The sequence below is a fragment of the Lycium ferocissimum genome, chromosome 11 (genome assembly GCF_029784015.1).
Source record: "Lycium ferocissimum isolate CSIRO_LF1 chromosome 11, AGI_CSIRO_Lferr_CH_V1, whole genome shotgun sequence".
NCBI lineage: Eukaryota > Viridiplantae > Streptophyta > Magnoliopsida > Solanales > Solanaceae > Lycium > Lycium ferocissimum.
In genome coordinates, this window is record NC_081352.1 from 55965362 (window position 1) to 55981975 (window position 16614).

Genomic DNA, 16614 nt, shown 5'->3' on the forward strand with positions numbered 1-16614 from the left:
AAATGTAGTTTGATTACAAGCAAAAGGGTACGATTATAAGAGAAGAAAAGAAACCACTTCAAATTTGGCAGTTTCTATGACGTCTGAGTAGGTGGCCTTGTGTAACGCCAAGCCATCAGTTTTGAGAAATCACCTTATTGTTGATTAATTCTTAGATCTTGCGTTTAAGGTTAATGCACCTCTCCGTATAGTGTCCCACCATTCCTGAATGATAAGCATATCATTGATCAGCCCTGTACCATTTGTTCAAAGGATTAATCGGCTTTTCTTTAATTGGGTGGAGTATGCCCGCTGCTTTCAACCTTTTATAAAGTTGGGTCTGGGTTGGCATTGGTGTAAATATGGAGGATACCCCCTCCTCCATTTCTTTCAATACTTCTATAGTGCTAGCAACTCGTAACGCAAAGACGGTTTGTGATTTTCCCGATTTTGAAACCGTCTTCCAAAGCCTCTCCCATCTTGACGATTTCGGAGAATTTTTGCCCCATCATGCACAATATCCTATCATAGTACTCAGGATTTTGGACCCTGATGAAAACAGTAGTTAACTCATCTTCGGTCATCGGCGGTTGTACCCTTGCAGCTTCTTCTCTCTACTGGGCAACATATTCTCAAAAATTCTCCACATGTTTGTGTTTTACCCTTTCAAGGTAATATCGATCGGGGACTGTGTCTAGGTTGAACTGAAACCTTTTCATGAATGATTCATCCATGTCTTGCCACGAGATCCATTGGCGCAAATATTGCGTGGTAAACCATTCCAAGGCTTCCCAGTTAAGCTTTGACTGAATAGCCTCATGATCAGAGCTTGGTTTTTCTTTACCCTGATCAGTAGATCATAGTAAAATCACAAGCGGGCCTTGGGGTATCCAGTTCTGTTGAACATTTCACATTTGGGCACCCTGACACCTTCAGGTAAAACCAAGTCTAGATGCATGCAGAGATTGTCGTATCTTAGACTAGTCGCTTTACGAGAGGCTCTTACGGATTTTTCAAGTATCTCATCCACTTTGTGTTCCATCTCTTTGTAGTTCCTGCCTTGTTAGGCTCTCCAGGCCTTTTCTATCTCCTCATAGTGGCCTATTTCAGGGTGTACGAGGCGATTTCGAAAAGTGTTGGTATTTTGAGAAGTGGGGAAATTTGTGTAGGTTGTTGGGTTTTGATGAGTGGCAGGGTTGGTGTAGGTTGGCCTTGGGTAAGTGATAGGATTAATGTAAGTCGGTAGTGGAGTTTAGTATGAGAGTGCGATATTTAAAAGATGGCTAGCATCAGGTGCTTGGTAGGAAGTGCAGGCATATGGAGGGTTTGACATGGTTAAGTCGATAGTAGGGGGATTTGTAGTAGAGATGCTTGTCTCGAAAGATAAGCGAGAAAGGATTGGATATTGGCGAACCTGGGGTGCTGGGAAATGAGGAGGAGGTTTCCATAAGTTAATCTGAAGAACACTCGTCGCATAAAGAGTTTGGCTTAGCATGTTTTGCCTTCTCTTGGAGGTTGTTGATTTTCTTAAACAAAAGGGTGATGACATCCTCATGAAGTCCCTTATCACCCTAACTGATGGATTCTGTAATTCCTGTCATTTTAAGATCGTCTCTTGTAGTACCAGTCATTTTCTTTTCCCTTTGTAGTTGATTTGGCTCGGATGGGATGTCGTGGCTATCTTTTATCTGGTAAAGTGGACCAATTTGATTGCCAACACAAATCAGCCTTCTCTAAGAAAGACGAAAAACTCAAAAGGTAACAGTACTAGCCAATCGATCATAATAAAATAAAGCAAGTAACATTTGTTTTGCTTAAAACAGAACAGTCCAAAATTCAGTTGAAATGGGAGACCTTAAAGGATGACTTAAACAGTTAACTGTGTGGACAGGATTTTGACCATTTGACTGACTTTGAGACTTTGATGAAAAGAAATTTACATGTTCATACTCGCGCATGGATGCGTATTTGGAAAGCTTTTCTGGAGTGACAAAAATTACGGGTTGTGATTAACTCTAAACAGATTGAGTGTCACTAAAATAAATCGACGATAGGTGCAACCTAGGCAATTTATCAAGTGGGGAAAGCAAATTTTAGGAACGATGTGGTCAACGATAACTTGGCGATGACCGGGTGATTTTTTCTTGAAAACTTGGTATATGGGACTCTTAGAGCATAAGGGTGTAATTTTGACGACCGTTGGACGCAATGAAGTGATTTATAGGGATGACATGGTCAACGATGATCAGACGGCTTTTCTGAAAAACTTGGAATATTTGGACTTTTATGTAAGGTTTCAGGAGCTCGGGTGATTTTAGGTGGACTTTGAAAAGGTTCCACTTTTGGGTTTTATGTGCTTAATGACATTCTATGATTTTTGAACCGAATAATGGACTATTCATGTTCAAGGTAAAACATATGTATTCAAGCAATAAATCAAATAGGCACAAAACGCATATTGCATAACATATAGCATGTAAACTATACACATCGTGTCCTAGCATGTATGTGACTTTTTAAGCCAAAGGTAAGCCTATCGATTTGAAGGATGTAGATGCCATTAAGACGTTCCGTTTGGCCCAAAATTTATACATAACTTTATGAATAAATTGATGGGGATACATAGTAAGGGAACGGGGTATACAAATGTCAGTCCCATGCAGGGGTACAAATCCTACACTAAACCACCATGGGGGTCCTTCATCGTCTCTCGAACTTTTCGATCTCCTCTCGAATGAAGTCTAAAAAGTAAAGGAAAAATGTCCAACCTCAGGAACAAACGGTTCGTTTAACGGCATGTACATCCTTCAATTTTTCACATAGTTGGATGTGGCATCTTGGGGCCATAGACCGTTTTGACACAAGGTAGTCTCCTTAATGGGTTTTAGATACATCTCAAATATCCAAAACCCGTCTAGTTCATCTTTGAATTTGGCTTAGCTTTATCCTAGGCATATGCAAGAGCGGGCTTTTCGAATGACTGGGAACCCGAGCAGACAACTGGGATTGAACTGTTTGGGATGTTGGACGACCGCGAACCAACCCTGCCTCATAACGGTTCCAAAAGAAATATTTTTTTGGTTTTATAGTGAAGGAACGATCGCGTGTTCCGCGAAGTCGCCTTTAAAACAAAGTGTAAAATAAATGTCAGGAGTGGCGGAATTGATGATATGACCGCATGATAATTTATATTTTGCAAGAAAAAAAAAACAAAGAAGCAAATAATCACAATTAAATCACATTCTATTGAAACCCTTATGGTTAGAACCTAGAATATCCTCAGCGGAGTCGCCATTTGTTATTGTTCACTTTTACACGGGTGCATAAAAGCTATTACAAGGTTGTTGGTGCTCTAATTAGAATTTAGTATTTTTAGAGTCGCCACCTAATTTATTTAAGGGAAATTAGGAAAACTGGGTTAAAAGGATTTATCGAGCAGGAGAAAAATCCTTTTAGGATCGTAGTTCGAGGTAGCAGAAGTTCGGTGATCCTCAGGGAAGGTTTTAAGCACCCTAATATTAAGGATCCGTAGAATACGATTGACCTACGAGCTTCAATGTGTGATTAATGTAATTATCTGCTAAAAATGTTTCTTTCTTGCAAAACTTGTCATGCTTATCATCAAAAGTCTTTTTTTGGCAAAATATTCTTTAAAGAAAAAATAGTTGATTTTCTTTTTTGGAAAAATATTTATAAGGGTTTATATTCACTTCATTTTCGAACCAAAATCCACTAAAGATTTCTCTTTGGTAGAGTTTCTACTAGTATGGTCAAATATCATGATTTAATCCTTATAAGTTTTTGTTATATATACAAAGTATATCTCCCTTGCAAAATAGAATAGGTTTTTATGTATAAGTAAAGAGACTTTTGCTTATTAGATTTCACTTTTTAGCTCAATTGGGTCAACCATATTCTAACCAAATCCCTCTTTCCTCAAAATCAAGGGCCAAATATACCCCTTCTTGAATCCTTTCCTCAAATTTAAAATTCTAATGAAATTCCCTTTGTTTATTCCAAATATAGTGGGCTTTGCCTAAAATAAGGCTCTATTTTTTTAAAACCATTTGACTCATTTAAAATCATTTGAAATCCTTTTCCAATAAAAGATCTTCTTCTCTTTCGAAATCATCTTTTCTTTAATCCCTTTTTTGGAAGAATGACATTCTTTATCTTTTGTTGGGTCACATTTAAAAATACATTTGGATTCTTAGTCATTCTAACGACATATGCATCATTTGCCTAATTTCCAACTAGGTTCCAACCATGGGTTTCAATAACACATAAGCGTGTTTTCTAAAATAGTGTATGCATAAATATAAAAAACACAGTAGCAAAATGGGCTGATGGGTGTACCAAGCCCATCAGCGTAAATATAGACAATTTTCACCCATTGTTGGGCCTTCTATCTGTGGCTGCTTCTAGAAATGGAATGAGGCTGACTCGATCCATATTATGTTGGGCTTTCAACCCAACACGTAATGAACTGGAAGTCAAGTGGACTCGTTGAGAGTTCATGCGTAATAAATAAAGAAAAGGATTAGATATCTATTAATATGATTAAGTAGTCTTAATATAATTCATAAACACCCACATCAATACACCTTTAGACATGGAATCAAACTAGACTAAACGAGATACTTTGTTGGAGAATTGTAAGTAAGGAAATGAACACCTGCTTCTTAAAAAACATGGACAATATAAGAGGAAAGACAACAAGCAGATAAAAATACACAAGTTTCTAACTTATGCTAGGACAAATATATTTCTCATGTCATGGTGGCTAAAACACCAATTATTCAACTCTTACTAAAGAAAAACATATTGTTAAGCAGTACGTTTGAGACAAAAAAAATAAAATTATATCATAATCTCCATGTTCATTTTTTGATGTAAAGAATAAGTTCCCGCAATATTGACCTTATTCCTTTTTCTTTTTTTTTTTAATTTTATTTATGAAAGAAGCAATCATCATCACAGCCCAATATTGACCTTATTCCTAGAACCCATTGTCTCAGGTAATTTCTCTGGGATGATTTGAGGAGATTGGCATCTTCCTATGACCTTCCTTGGTCTATAATTGTTGATTTCAACACTACTACTAATGCAAATGAGAAAAGAGGTGGCCTCCCACACAAAGCCTACAAGAGTCTCCCCTTCATCAACTGCTTAGTGGATTGCTGCCTCTTTGATGTAGGATATTCTGGTTCCCCTTTTACATGGTACAACGGTAGAGCTCCCAAATATAGGATATGAAAAAGGCTGGGCAGAGTACTCATCAACCATGAATGGATCAATATATTTCCCCGAACTCAGGTCACTCATTTGAGTAGGGTGGGTTCTGACTATGCACCGATGCTAGTCAGTGTTGAAAAGAATAGACAAAGAGGACAGAAGTTCTTCAGATTTTTGAATTTGTGGCTTGACTTCCTAGAATTTCAAGAGGTGGTCAAAAAGGCCTGGAACATTGCTGCTGTTGGATCACCTTTTTGGAAGTTCCACCTCAAGATGAAAAGTACTAGTGCTGCCCTGTCATCTTGGTCTAGAAATTCCATTGGAGATATTTTTTCCAAGACCAACAAACTTGAAGAGGAGCTATTGACCTGTAATAATAGTTGCCTCCAAAACAATACTGCTCAAGATAGGGAGATGCTAAATAAGAAAAATGCTGAAATGATCAAACATTTGAAATTAGAAGAATCTTTCTGGAGACAGAAAGCAGGTCTAAGGTGGGCTACTGAACATGATTTAAATACTAAATTTTTTCACTCTTCTGTTAACAGGAAAAGGAGAAGGCTCACTCTATGCAAAATCAAGAGAGCTCATGGCATATGGGTGGAGGGAGATGATAAATTGCTGATGAAGCTACTGCCTTTTATCAAAATCTTTTCTCCAGAACAAATGACGATGTGGATCACACAGGTTTGAACTGTATCACTCCTTCTATTGATGAAAATGATAATTTGGCTCTGAATGTTGATCCCACAATGGAGGAATTGAAAAATATTCTTTTCTCTATGTTTCCTGATTCTGCCCCTAGTCCTGATGGATTCCCACCTAGGTTTTACCATGATTCTGCCCCTGGTCCTGACGGATTCTCACCTAAGTTTTACCAGGCTTGCTGGGACACCATTTTTGGGGATCCGTTTAAAATGGTTAAAGCTTTTTTCTCTGGAGATCCTATTCCTAGGTCCATGACTCACACTTGTCTTGTAATGTTGCCTAAAGTTGATCACCCTTCTTCTATGTCTGAACTTAGGCCTATTAGTTTGGGAAATGTATCTTACAAGATCACTTCTAAGTTGTTAAATAGTAGACTAGCCCCTCTTCTACCCAAGATTGTTGCTTCTAATCAATCTGGTTTCATTAAAGGAAGGGCTATCAGTGAGAGCATTATGTTGGCTCAAGAACTAGTGCATAATTTTAATAGTCCTAACAAGGATGGTAATGTGGTTTTTAAATTAGATATCTCTAAGGCCTATGATAGGGTCTCATGGTCTTATCTCGCCAATGCCTTAGAGTTATGGGTTTTAATGATAATTGGGTAGATATGGTCTGGAGGCTTATCTCTAACATTTGGTATTCTATCAACATCAATAGTGCTAGGAAAGGGTTTTTCAACTCCTACAGAGGCCTTAGGCAAGGAAATCCCCTATCCCCTTCCCTTTTTATTATTCGTGCTGACATGCTTTCTAGGATGATGAATAACCTCGCCAATAATGATGATTTCATCCCTTACTTTATGGACAAGGGGCCAATAATCACTCACCTATCCTATGCTGATAACACTATGCTATTCATATCTGGAGATCTTGAATCTATCAGATTGATGATGCGAAATTTGGCTACATACGAGCAAGCTTCTGGTCAGGTAATCAATAAAGAAAAGTCTGCTTTTCTTATCTCCCCTAAAGGACCCCCCCCCCCCTCTCCCCGGTCAAGCTATGCTTATAAAAATGATGACTGGTTTTCAACAAAAAGAGTTTCCTATTTGTTATATGGGAGCCCCTATTTATCTAGGGAGAATTTTTTTTTTTTTGCTTTTCTAGTGACATGGTTTCTAAAGTCACCAGCAGGGTGCAAGGGTCGCAAAATAAACTGTTATCATCTGGGGGGGAGGGTAGCTCTCATTAAAGCTGTGTTATACTCTATATCTATGCATATTTTGGCTGTTGTAGATCCTCCTAAAACCTCTCTTAACCTTATTGAAAAAGTTAGTACAAATTTTTTTTGGGGTGTTGCTGATGGAAAAAATAAACATCACTAGTTTTCATGGAAATCTCTTTGTTTTTCAAAAGAAGAAGGTGGTGTAGATCTATACATGATATTTGCTTAACCTTTTCTGCTAAAAACTGGTGGAGATTTAGAGTTCAAAAGTCCCTTTGGAGGGAAGTCACTGAAGCTAAATACTGCAAGAGAATTCACCCCATAGCTAGGAAATGGAACAATGGGCAATCTCATATTTGGGGAAGGATGACAGAAATCAAACAGTTGGCTGATAATTTCATATCCTAGAAACTCAACAATGGAGATTGTGCTTTTTGGTGTGACAATTGGACTTGGTTGGGTCCTCTTGCCAACTATATTACATTTGGTAACAAGCCTAACATAGATGAGGTTAACAAATATTTCAATGAGGGTTTTTGGAATGTGGAGCAACTAGTAAACAAGATCCCCAGTAATAATATTGAAGTGATTAAATGAATTGAGCTGGGGGATAAAAATTGTGAAGACAGGGCCATTTTGGACCCCATCTCTTAAAGGTATTTTTTTATTGCAATAGTGCCTTCCAAGTACTAAGGCAAACCAGAGGTACCACTCTGTCTGTAAAGAAGACTTGGCACAAGAAGATACCCTTTAATGTATCTTTTTTTATGTTAAGACTCTGGAATAGGAGGCTACCAACTGATGAGGTTATCAAAAAATTTGGAGTGGTTGGACCTTCTAAATGCAACTGCTGTATTACTCCACATGAAGATTCTATAGAGCACACCTTTTTCACAAGTTGGAAAGCTCAAAAGATTTGGCAACACTTTAGTCAACCACTGGGCATCACTCTTGCACTTGATCTGAAACAAACCATCATGAAGTGGTGGCTCACAAAAGCTAAAGATGATATTCATGCTTTTGCCCTCCAAGCTGTCCCCTCAATCAACTGTTAGGAATTATGGAAGAGCAGATGTAATGCAAGGTATAATGACTCTAATTCCTTTACATCTACTAACAAGCTTATTGTGCAGGTCAATTTTCTCAGTTCCACCTTACTCAGGACTCATTGCAAAAGCATGAGCTGGAAGGGGAAATGACCAGATATTTGTAACACCATTGAAAGATTCAAACACCTTACAAGATCACTAAATTTAAATGGTTCATGCCACCATCTGGGAGGTTAAAGATTAACACTGATGGGAGCAATGATTCTTACCAACAACAAGCTGGAATTGGTGGGGTTGTTAGAAATGGAAATGGAGATGTAATTATGGCTTTTGCCAAATCTCTCCATTTATGTACAAACAATTTTGCTGAAACTCAGGCTGCTCTTTTTGGTTTGCAATGGCGTGCCTCTAAAAACTTTGACAATTTTATACTTGAGTTGGACTCTATGCTTGTGGTTAATTTTTTGCAGGATCTTGCTTTACCTCCCTGGGATCTGTATGATGATATTCTGAAGATAAAGAGGATCATGGACCGGCATCAAGTGATAGTCAAACACTGCTTCAGAGAAGGAAATTTCGTAGCTGATGCTTTAGCCAAATATGGAGCTTCTCAAGACAGCATGCTCATAGGTCATATCAGAAATCTTTAATGAAGCCAGAAGCATGCCAAAAGAGGCCTTTGGAGCTTACAAAATAGATAAAGCTCAAATGCCTAGTTTCAGGATAAGGAAAGCAAAACTGAACCTACAAGTTGATCGATAGGTTCCCTAGAATTAGTAGAGACCTCTTTTGCTAAATAACAACACACCTTGTACAGGTCGAGCCTAACCATTTTTTTCCCCAGTCAAAATGTATAGGGTTGTGCAACATTTCTGTTTATAGTGGAGGCTTTGGTTATGTCCTCCTCCACAAAGTGTAACCTTTTGGGAGCTATATACATGTTGGTTTAAAAAAAAAAAAAAAACTGAAGAACAGGACATGTGCTCATTTTAGTTTTCAATTGCCCTTTAATCACATTAATATTCACATAAGGATCCAAATGCAACTCTTCTGAACAGACCAAAAAATAACATTTCAATTAGATGCTAATGTACAAAAAGGGAGGCTGAATTTGTCAATCATGGTGCATCTCTTCTTTGAAGCAAGTGAAAGCAAAGAACTAACTTGTTCTTAATAAATTCAAAGCATAAAGCATCTATGTCAGATTTAGATTAGTCCATTTCCAAGAACACACACAAACATTCGAAATACCAAATGGTTAAGTCATTAGCCGAGTTGGTCAAATAAAGCATGGATAAACCTTACGTTTCAGATTTAGAATTTATTTTTTAAATAACACATTACTGGTGAAGTAATTTCCTCACAAAAATGCTAACATAACAGATCTGAAATGAATTGCTACATCCAAACATTCAGTAACCTCTAAAACATGGCTAAGTTGTACTGAGCAGAGGATTAAGAAGAAAAAACCTTGAGAAGATATAATTTCCATGAAGAAACATGTGTGGCAGAGAGAAGTGTTTACAGTCATTAGAGCTAAAATTATAGGAAAACTTTTACTAAACCATGCAAAAAAGGATGTTTTGAGTATATTACAGCCTTCAAGAAAATGCACAAGCTATTAACGAAGAGATCATTTTGGGCATTCAAATTTAAAGAAACTTTATAAGATTATACTTAGTTATCCACACATTTATGCAGGCAAAGAAGAAATTTGGAGTTGAATTAAGATTTTGTGAACTAACACCGGGGATCATTTTTTTAAGAATTCAGCCCAAGACAGAACACAAATACTTTTTTAGGATGCACATTTAAAAGGAAGAAAATGGCACAGAGGTCCAGTTTGACTGAAGATGGTGAGCAATTCCAGATTTGAATTAAACATAGAGTCATCATACGGTGTGACAAACAGTGATAGTAACTAACCAAGGGAAGGGGCTTGAAATAGAAACCAACAGTTAACATACTTGCATAAACATCATTCTGGAAAGAAAAGGAGGGACAGAGCAGGTTTTGAAATTAAACAAGTGATTAGAAAATATATCGACCATGCCTCAAACCAAATGTTTCTCTTAAGAACGAACATAAGACAAAAGGAACACTGGAAAAACATGTTTTCCTTCCAGTTGCACAATATAATATTGACTCCTTAATAAGATCTTATATAAAAGTCAGCTATAAACCATGACTAAAGGAAAACCCTATATTATATATTCAAACACAGTATGAACTTAACTATAGCTTAACAAACCATTCACCATTCTATACCTAGTGAATCCAGAAAACGAAATGGAAAAAGATACTAACATGGTATGTTATACATAAAGAGCAAATTTCTCACTTAAGACAAGACCAAAAAACCTCAACATTTATAAAAAGTCACTACTACATACAAAAAAAAAATGCTAAACTAAAGCGCTAACCCTTTCAGCTAACTCACAGGTCATGCTTGTGACTTAGTAAAGCCCATAAAAAGGTTTAATCAGGCAGTCATTTTCAGAGAGCTAAACATAGACCAACAACGTAACAGAAAAGAAAACAAGCTCGTGTTTTTCACTCATATTCGACGGAAGATAATGACTAAACTTGCAAACTTAATCATGCTGAATTTATACAAGATCCTCAGCAAGCAAAGAAACAGAACTAGAAACTAAATCCGATGCTAAAAACAAAACAGGATAAAAATAAAAATGACAAGAGGGAAGATTACTTATCTAATTCTAACAGCATTTCAAATCTAAGCTAATCTATATCGAAATAAGAAAATGAACAGAGCTAAAGAAAATGCTAGTATGAGAAGGAAAATTACCTTTTGTCGATGCAGCGACGGGGGCGATGAGAATTGCGAATCACCTTCGAACCAACGCGACAACTATCTCGGACTCAATTTTTTTTAACTTGTTCAGATAATTCAAGAACTAAGACTTATAAGAGAAAATTTCTTGTTTAGAGCCAAGTAATTGAAAGGTTCAGAACTTGGGGGCTGTCAAAACTTATCTTTGAGTACGAAGAGAGGGGTTCTTTATATAGGACCCAAAATATCCTATTTTTTCGTGCAAGACCGAGGTGGGACTTCATATTTTCTGAAATCTGTTCACAATCCATTTGAAATCCATTGAATTTTAAAAGAAAAGAGAAATTGAAAATGAAAAGTAAAAGGTGAGGCATGTTACCGTTTGAATTCGAAGTAAAACCAAGACAATTGAGATCATTTGCTCGAAATACACAGGCAATGACTGGAAAGGCACAAGAGCGTTTGAAACTTAGCCAAAAATGGCTGAAAAGCTGGACGTGAGCTAGATTTTTTGGGAATGGCTAGGGTTCGTTTGGTTCGCTGTTCTTTTCTGTGAAAAATGAACGAAGGGAAATGATTCAACACCTTCTTTGGGAAATTAAGAGGAAATGGGCTGGATCTTGAGCTTTTGGGCTGGAACGGATTGGATGATGGGCCGATCTGAAGAAACTAAAAGAGTTAAAATTGAAATCAAATCATATCGCTTTTTGCATTGCAATTTGGCCTGATGTTATGGGAAATAGACTATTCAATTCAAATCGAAATCAATTCTTTTAAATCGAAACCAATCCTTAAAATCTGACCAAATTGAAATAAGATTGAGATGAAATAATCAACCAATCAACTAATTAAGCTTCTTGATTTAACAAAATAAAATATGACTTTAAATTGACAATAAAAAAAACACGTATTTAATTAAATCCTTGATTTTGTGCAAATCGATTTTCAAATTGATAAAATCGACATAATTTATACTTAAAGTTATATGTAAAATATACGTAATATAAATTAGGGTATTTTGCCAATGAAATGGCAAAAATATCACAAAAAGTTGTTTTAGAAAGTATTTTTGATTTTCTGAATTACTCTTTTACCCTATTTGTGATTCAAGAAGCTCGACTAGTTAATTTGAATTTTTGGAGGGCAAAAGTTGGGTGTCAATAATAGATGTGGTAGAAAAGGCTGTTGAATTCAAGATGGAAGAAGAATGCCTTCGGGAAACATTAGGGGCTATCCTAGTCAATTTTTATGCAGATGATATGGAGGGATATGTGGAGACGGTAAATTCGCTTGAAGGATTAACATATTATTCTTATCAGCCAAAGACATTGTCTCTTGATCTTGAGAATCAGAAAACTCATCCAAGAAACCATCTATTATTGAGTCAGCCAAAGCTCAGAGCCTGCCAGCCTCCCATCACATCCGAGGCTGAGTTTCCGTCCGGATAGTACATTGCCAGTTATTGTTTCTGCATTGCTGAATGATGAGCAGACGAAGAAGTTACTTGAAATTTTGCGAGAGTATCGGTGAGCTATAGGGTGGACCATTGCAGACATTCAGGGGATTCCCTCCGGCATCTATGAGCATAAAATTCAACTGGAGGAAGATAGTTTGCCGAGTGTTGAACATCGAAAAGCATCGAATCCACCCTTGCAAGATGTCAAGAAGAGATTGCTTGCTGGTTAGACGCTGGAGTGGTGTTCCCGATTTGTCGTAAGTTAATCGACATAAGCTTGTAGAACAAGATTATTTTGAGATTATAAGTATTTATGCTATGCTTGACAAGGGATAGGTAAGTGTCATGAAAGTTATAGGCTAAGAGAATCAGAGAGTATAAGTTTTATCGATGTAATACTCTGGGCTTTTGGGATATGGTTTGAACCGCTCAACATATATAAGTAGACCTGAGCCTCGGAGAATTTCGTTCATATTCAAGTATGAAAATAAAGAGCTTGTTGTATAAGAAGATGAATTCCCAAAATGATTTAACACTTAAAGTATGCATGATTTTATGATCGGGAATAATAGCTCAGGTGCCAAAAGTTAAGCCTGGATCGGTGTTATATCACATGATCATGATAATGAGTATATGAAGTGTTTTAAAAATAATTCGGTATTTAAACAAATGGAGATCAAGACATTAATTATGGGTATGTCACGACCCATTTCACTAAGTCGCACGGGAACCTACCTTTCCCACCTCGGTAAGCGAACCCTTATCTCGACAATCATAGAAGATTAAATAATTAAATAAATAACCAGAAGGAGACAGAATAACGTAAGTCTTACGATAACAATATAAGAAAATGCAGAAGTAATGAAATACATCCCAGTATATGGTTTGATCATACAAGAGCATCTAACTAAAGTATGAATCATAATAATACAAAGAATAGTCTCAAAACATGTCTCAGAAAAGAAGTAAAGACATAGTAAAAGAAGAGCCTTCAAGGCAGCAAACGTCCTCGTGCTCACCCTGTAAGACTCGAATCAGCAATCCTCGATACTATCAGCCACGAGGAGTAAAGGTCAATCCCACCTAGAACTCTGCATTTATAAAAGAATGTAGCAAGTGCCGGTCAGTACAAACAACAAGTACTGGTAGGTATCACCGGCCGACTAAGACTAGCTAACGTATATAAAGATAACAAAGCAAGATAAACACATAAACCAACAAGTATAAGTCAACACGAATCCGTATCCATAGTACAAGTCATCACCTATGTTATAGCATCTAAACCCAACTGTGTCAAGTCTCGGTATAATCAATCCGAACCAGTACATCACAATAGTATCACAACAGGTCATCACCTATGTTATAAAGATCTAAGCCCAACTATGCCAAGTCTCAGAATAATCAATCTGAACCAGTATATCACGGTAGTATCACAAACATATCACAGAAGCCAAAAGTACAATGCAATGCAATAATGTATATGTGATTAATGCAATGCAAATGAATCTTTGCATAACATGTCCCGGACGGAATAACTCCACGCCTCGCCGATCACGATCTACATGGGACCCGAGTCCATGTATCACTCGCTCCGAAATATTATCTCACAACACGAGCACACTCTCAATCCCGGAAAGAAACCTCGGGCATCGTCACTCATGCTGCTCCGGGTCCCTGACCGCGGATCACGGACTCTCATCTCTCTTTTACGCTCTCCGGCAGAAATCTAGGAGGCTGCACTATCTCACTTATCATCATCAATACCATAACCATACATATGTCAATGTATCATGGAAATGCGTATGAATACGATGCAATGTAATATCAACAACCAATTCAATCCAACTAGTACCAAACATGGCACATAAGTAATATCAATAGTAAGGCTACATAATAAGCCACAATGGAATCACCAATCTCATCTCAGTATCAATCAAGTAAAATACCGCAATATCATAGCCATGATATATCACTAGTCACAATTACCAATTTCTCAACGTGTCAACGAACCAACAAGTAAATAGATTAAGATAAGTTAACAACACAACGAGGTGGCTAGCCCCCATATCATACAACAAGGCCCAGCCTAAGACAAAATCCATCCCAACTTCATACTCGAAGGCTTACATGCATTCTACGACGATATCATCTAAACATATGCTTCTTTAATCGAAGTCTCACCATACGGTAAACCATAACCTACCTAGAGAGCCGAACAGCAAAGTCTCTAATATCAAACCTTAGTCTTTCTTTCCTTTGAGCCTCGAGATAATGAAAGTCTAAGCATATCTGAATCATGAAATTAGAATCAAGAAGAACATCATTCAAACCCTACTTCTATTCAAGGCCCAAATTCCCAACCTATGGAACGGGGTTTAAGAACTAGAAGGATGAAATTAGGGATCCAAAGGTCTCAACATGAAATTAGTGCTCAAGGTGATCACTTCCTATCAATTACAAGCTAGAAAAAACAACAGTTTACTTAAATTCGGATTCTAGGCAAATCCCCCAAATTTGGTATAACCCTAACTTCCAATTCCATAATTTAGCCACTAATTAGGAAGAAATCAAGCAATAATAGATTCTAGTCATCAATTCCATGCTTAATGAAGCTAACCCAATCAATAAACCAAGATTACAAAGTCTAGGAAAGAACCTATCAACCCTCTTTTAATTCTTAAACTCTTAGTGAACTAGCATGATAATAGAATCCTAAGGTGATTATAGAAAATGGAATAGCAAAGAAGATAGAAGGACTTACCACAAAGATTTTCCCCTAAAAATCACCTTGAAATGCTCCCAATAACACTAAAGTTGAAATAATAAAGAATGAGGAACTTAGGGCTTTTAATACTCATTTAATGAATGTATCTGCCTGATGCCCGCTCATACGACAACGAGACGGTTGCGGCGGTCCCATTTCGACGCTCGCTAGGACCGCAATGTCACCATATATGCACTAGGCTGCTTACTTCGTATGGCCAACACTATACGGCAGCCGCCGTCGCGTACTATGTCGCAAGTGGGGCACCCGAACCATAAACTTCCCAAAAATCACAATCTCAACCCAAAATTCCTTAATTTCACCCGAGGTCATCTGCTCACATACCACATATGCAGAGACACATAAAAACACTCTATGAACGCACTCGTGGCCTCGAAATTCCCAACGGAAATCTCGGTGACCGAGTAAACCCCCAATATCTCAACGACAACTTCCCAACCCATATCTCAAAATGCACCCGAGTGCATTGTGAACGGAACCGAATATACACACAAGTTCTAAAAGACCATCCGGACCTCTCGAAATTGACGGATTCTTGAAAAATGTTCGTTTATCCAAAAGTCAATTTTGAGTCAACTCTTTTACGCTTTAAACCCAAATTTTCCAAAAAGTCGGTCGAATCATATTCAAATACCTCGGGAACCGTTTCATCGATCCCCTCAGGTAAAAAATGAGCTAAAAAAGCTCAGGAAAAAGTCAAAAGTATCGAAAAGACTATAATTACATCTGATACCAATTAAATCATCGCTCGTCCTCAAGCGATGAAGGGAAAGGAATGGAAAAGTACCCGATTCCAAAACAACCGAGGATATCGCGCTGGCGCACGCTTGAGCTTCCGCCCTCAAGTGGCCTCTTCAACAAGATACAGACAATGCTTCCATTGCACTTTTCCCTAGTGGCCTCTCACCGTATCGACGTTCCACCGCATCTTCACGTATAATCTCCTTAGACCTCAACTTTCGAACCTGCTTATCCCAAATCGCATTAGGCTCCTCCTTATAAGTCTAATTCTTATCAAGCAATATCGAGTCCCAACGAATAATATAAGTATCGTCGGCATGATACTTCTTCAGCATAGATACATGAAAAACTGGATGAACTCACACCAAGCCTGGCGGCAAGGCCAACTCATAAGCAACATCGCCCACACGGTCAAGAATCTTAAATGGCCCATTATACCTTGGACTTAACTTACCTCGCTTCCCAAATCTCATAATATCACGAATGTACAGCTTGGCTAACTTCTCTGCTGAATAAGAATCTTGAACTGGAATGAAATAAGCGAACTTAGTCAACCGATCAACTATCACCCAAATCGAATCAAACTTACCCAGGCTCTTCGGAAGACCCACAACGAAATCCATGGTAATCCTCTCCCACTTCCACTCGGGAATGGGCATCCTCTGGAGTACACCACCGGTCGCCGACGTTTATACAAAACCCA

The 16614-nt window shown here is 37.8% G+C and overlaps 1 protein-coding gene across 1 annotated transcript; it reads left to right on the forward strand.

Annotated features, from left to right (window-relative positions):
- Positions 1-6081: 6081 nt before the first annotated feature.
- LOC132037474 (uncharacterized) lies at positions 6082-8613 on the forward strand. Its single transcript, XM_059428008.1, has 2 exons — positions 6082-6850; positions 8220-8613. The coding sequence occupies exons 1-2, from the start codon at positions 6473-6475 to the stop codon at positions 8283-8285; spliced, it is 444 nt and encodes a 147-aa protein (XP_059283991.1). The 5' UTR covers positions 6082-6472; the 3' UTR covers positions 8286-8613.
- The last annotated feature ends 8001 nt before the right edge of the window (positions 8614-16614 follow it).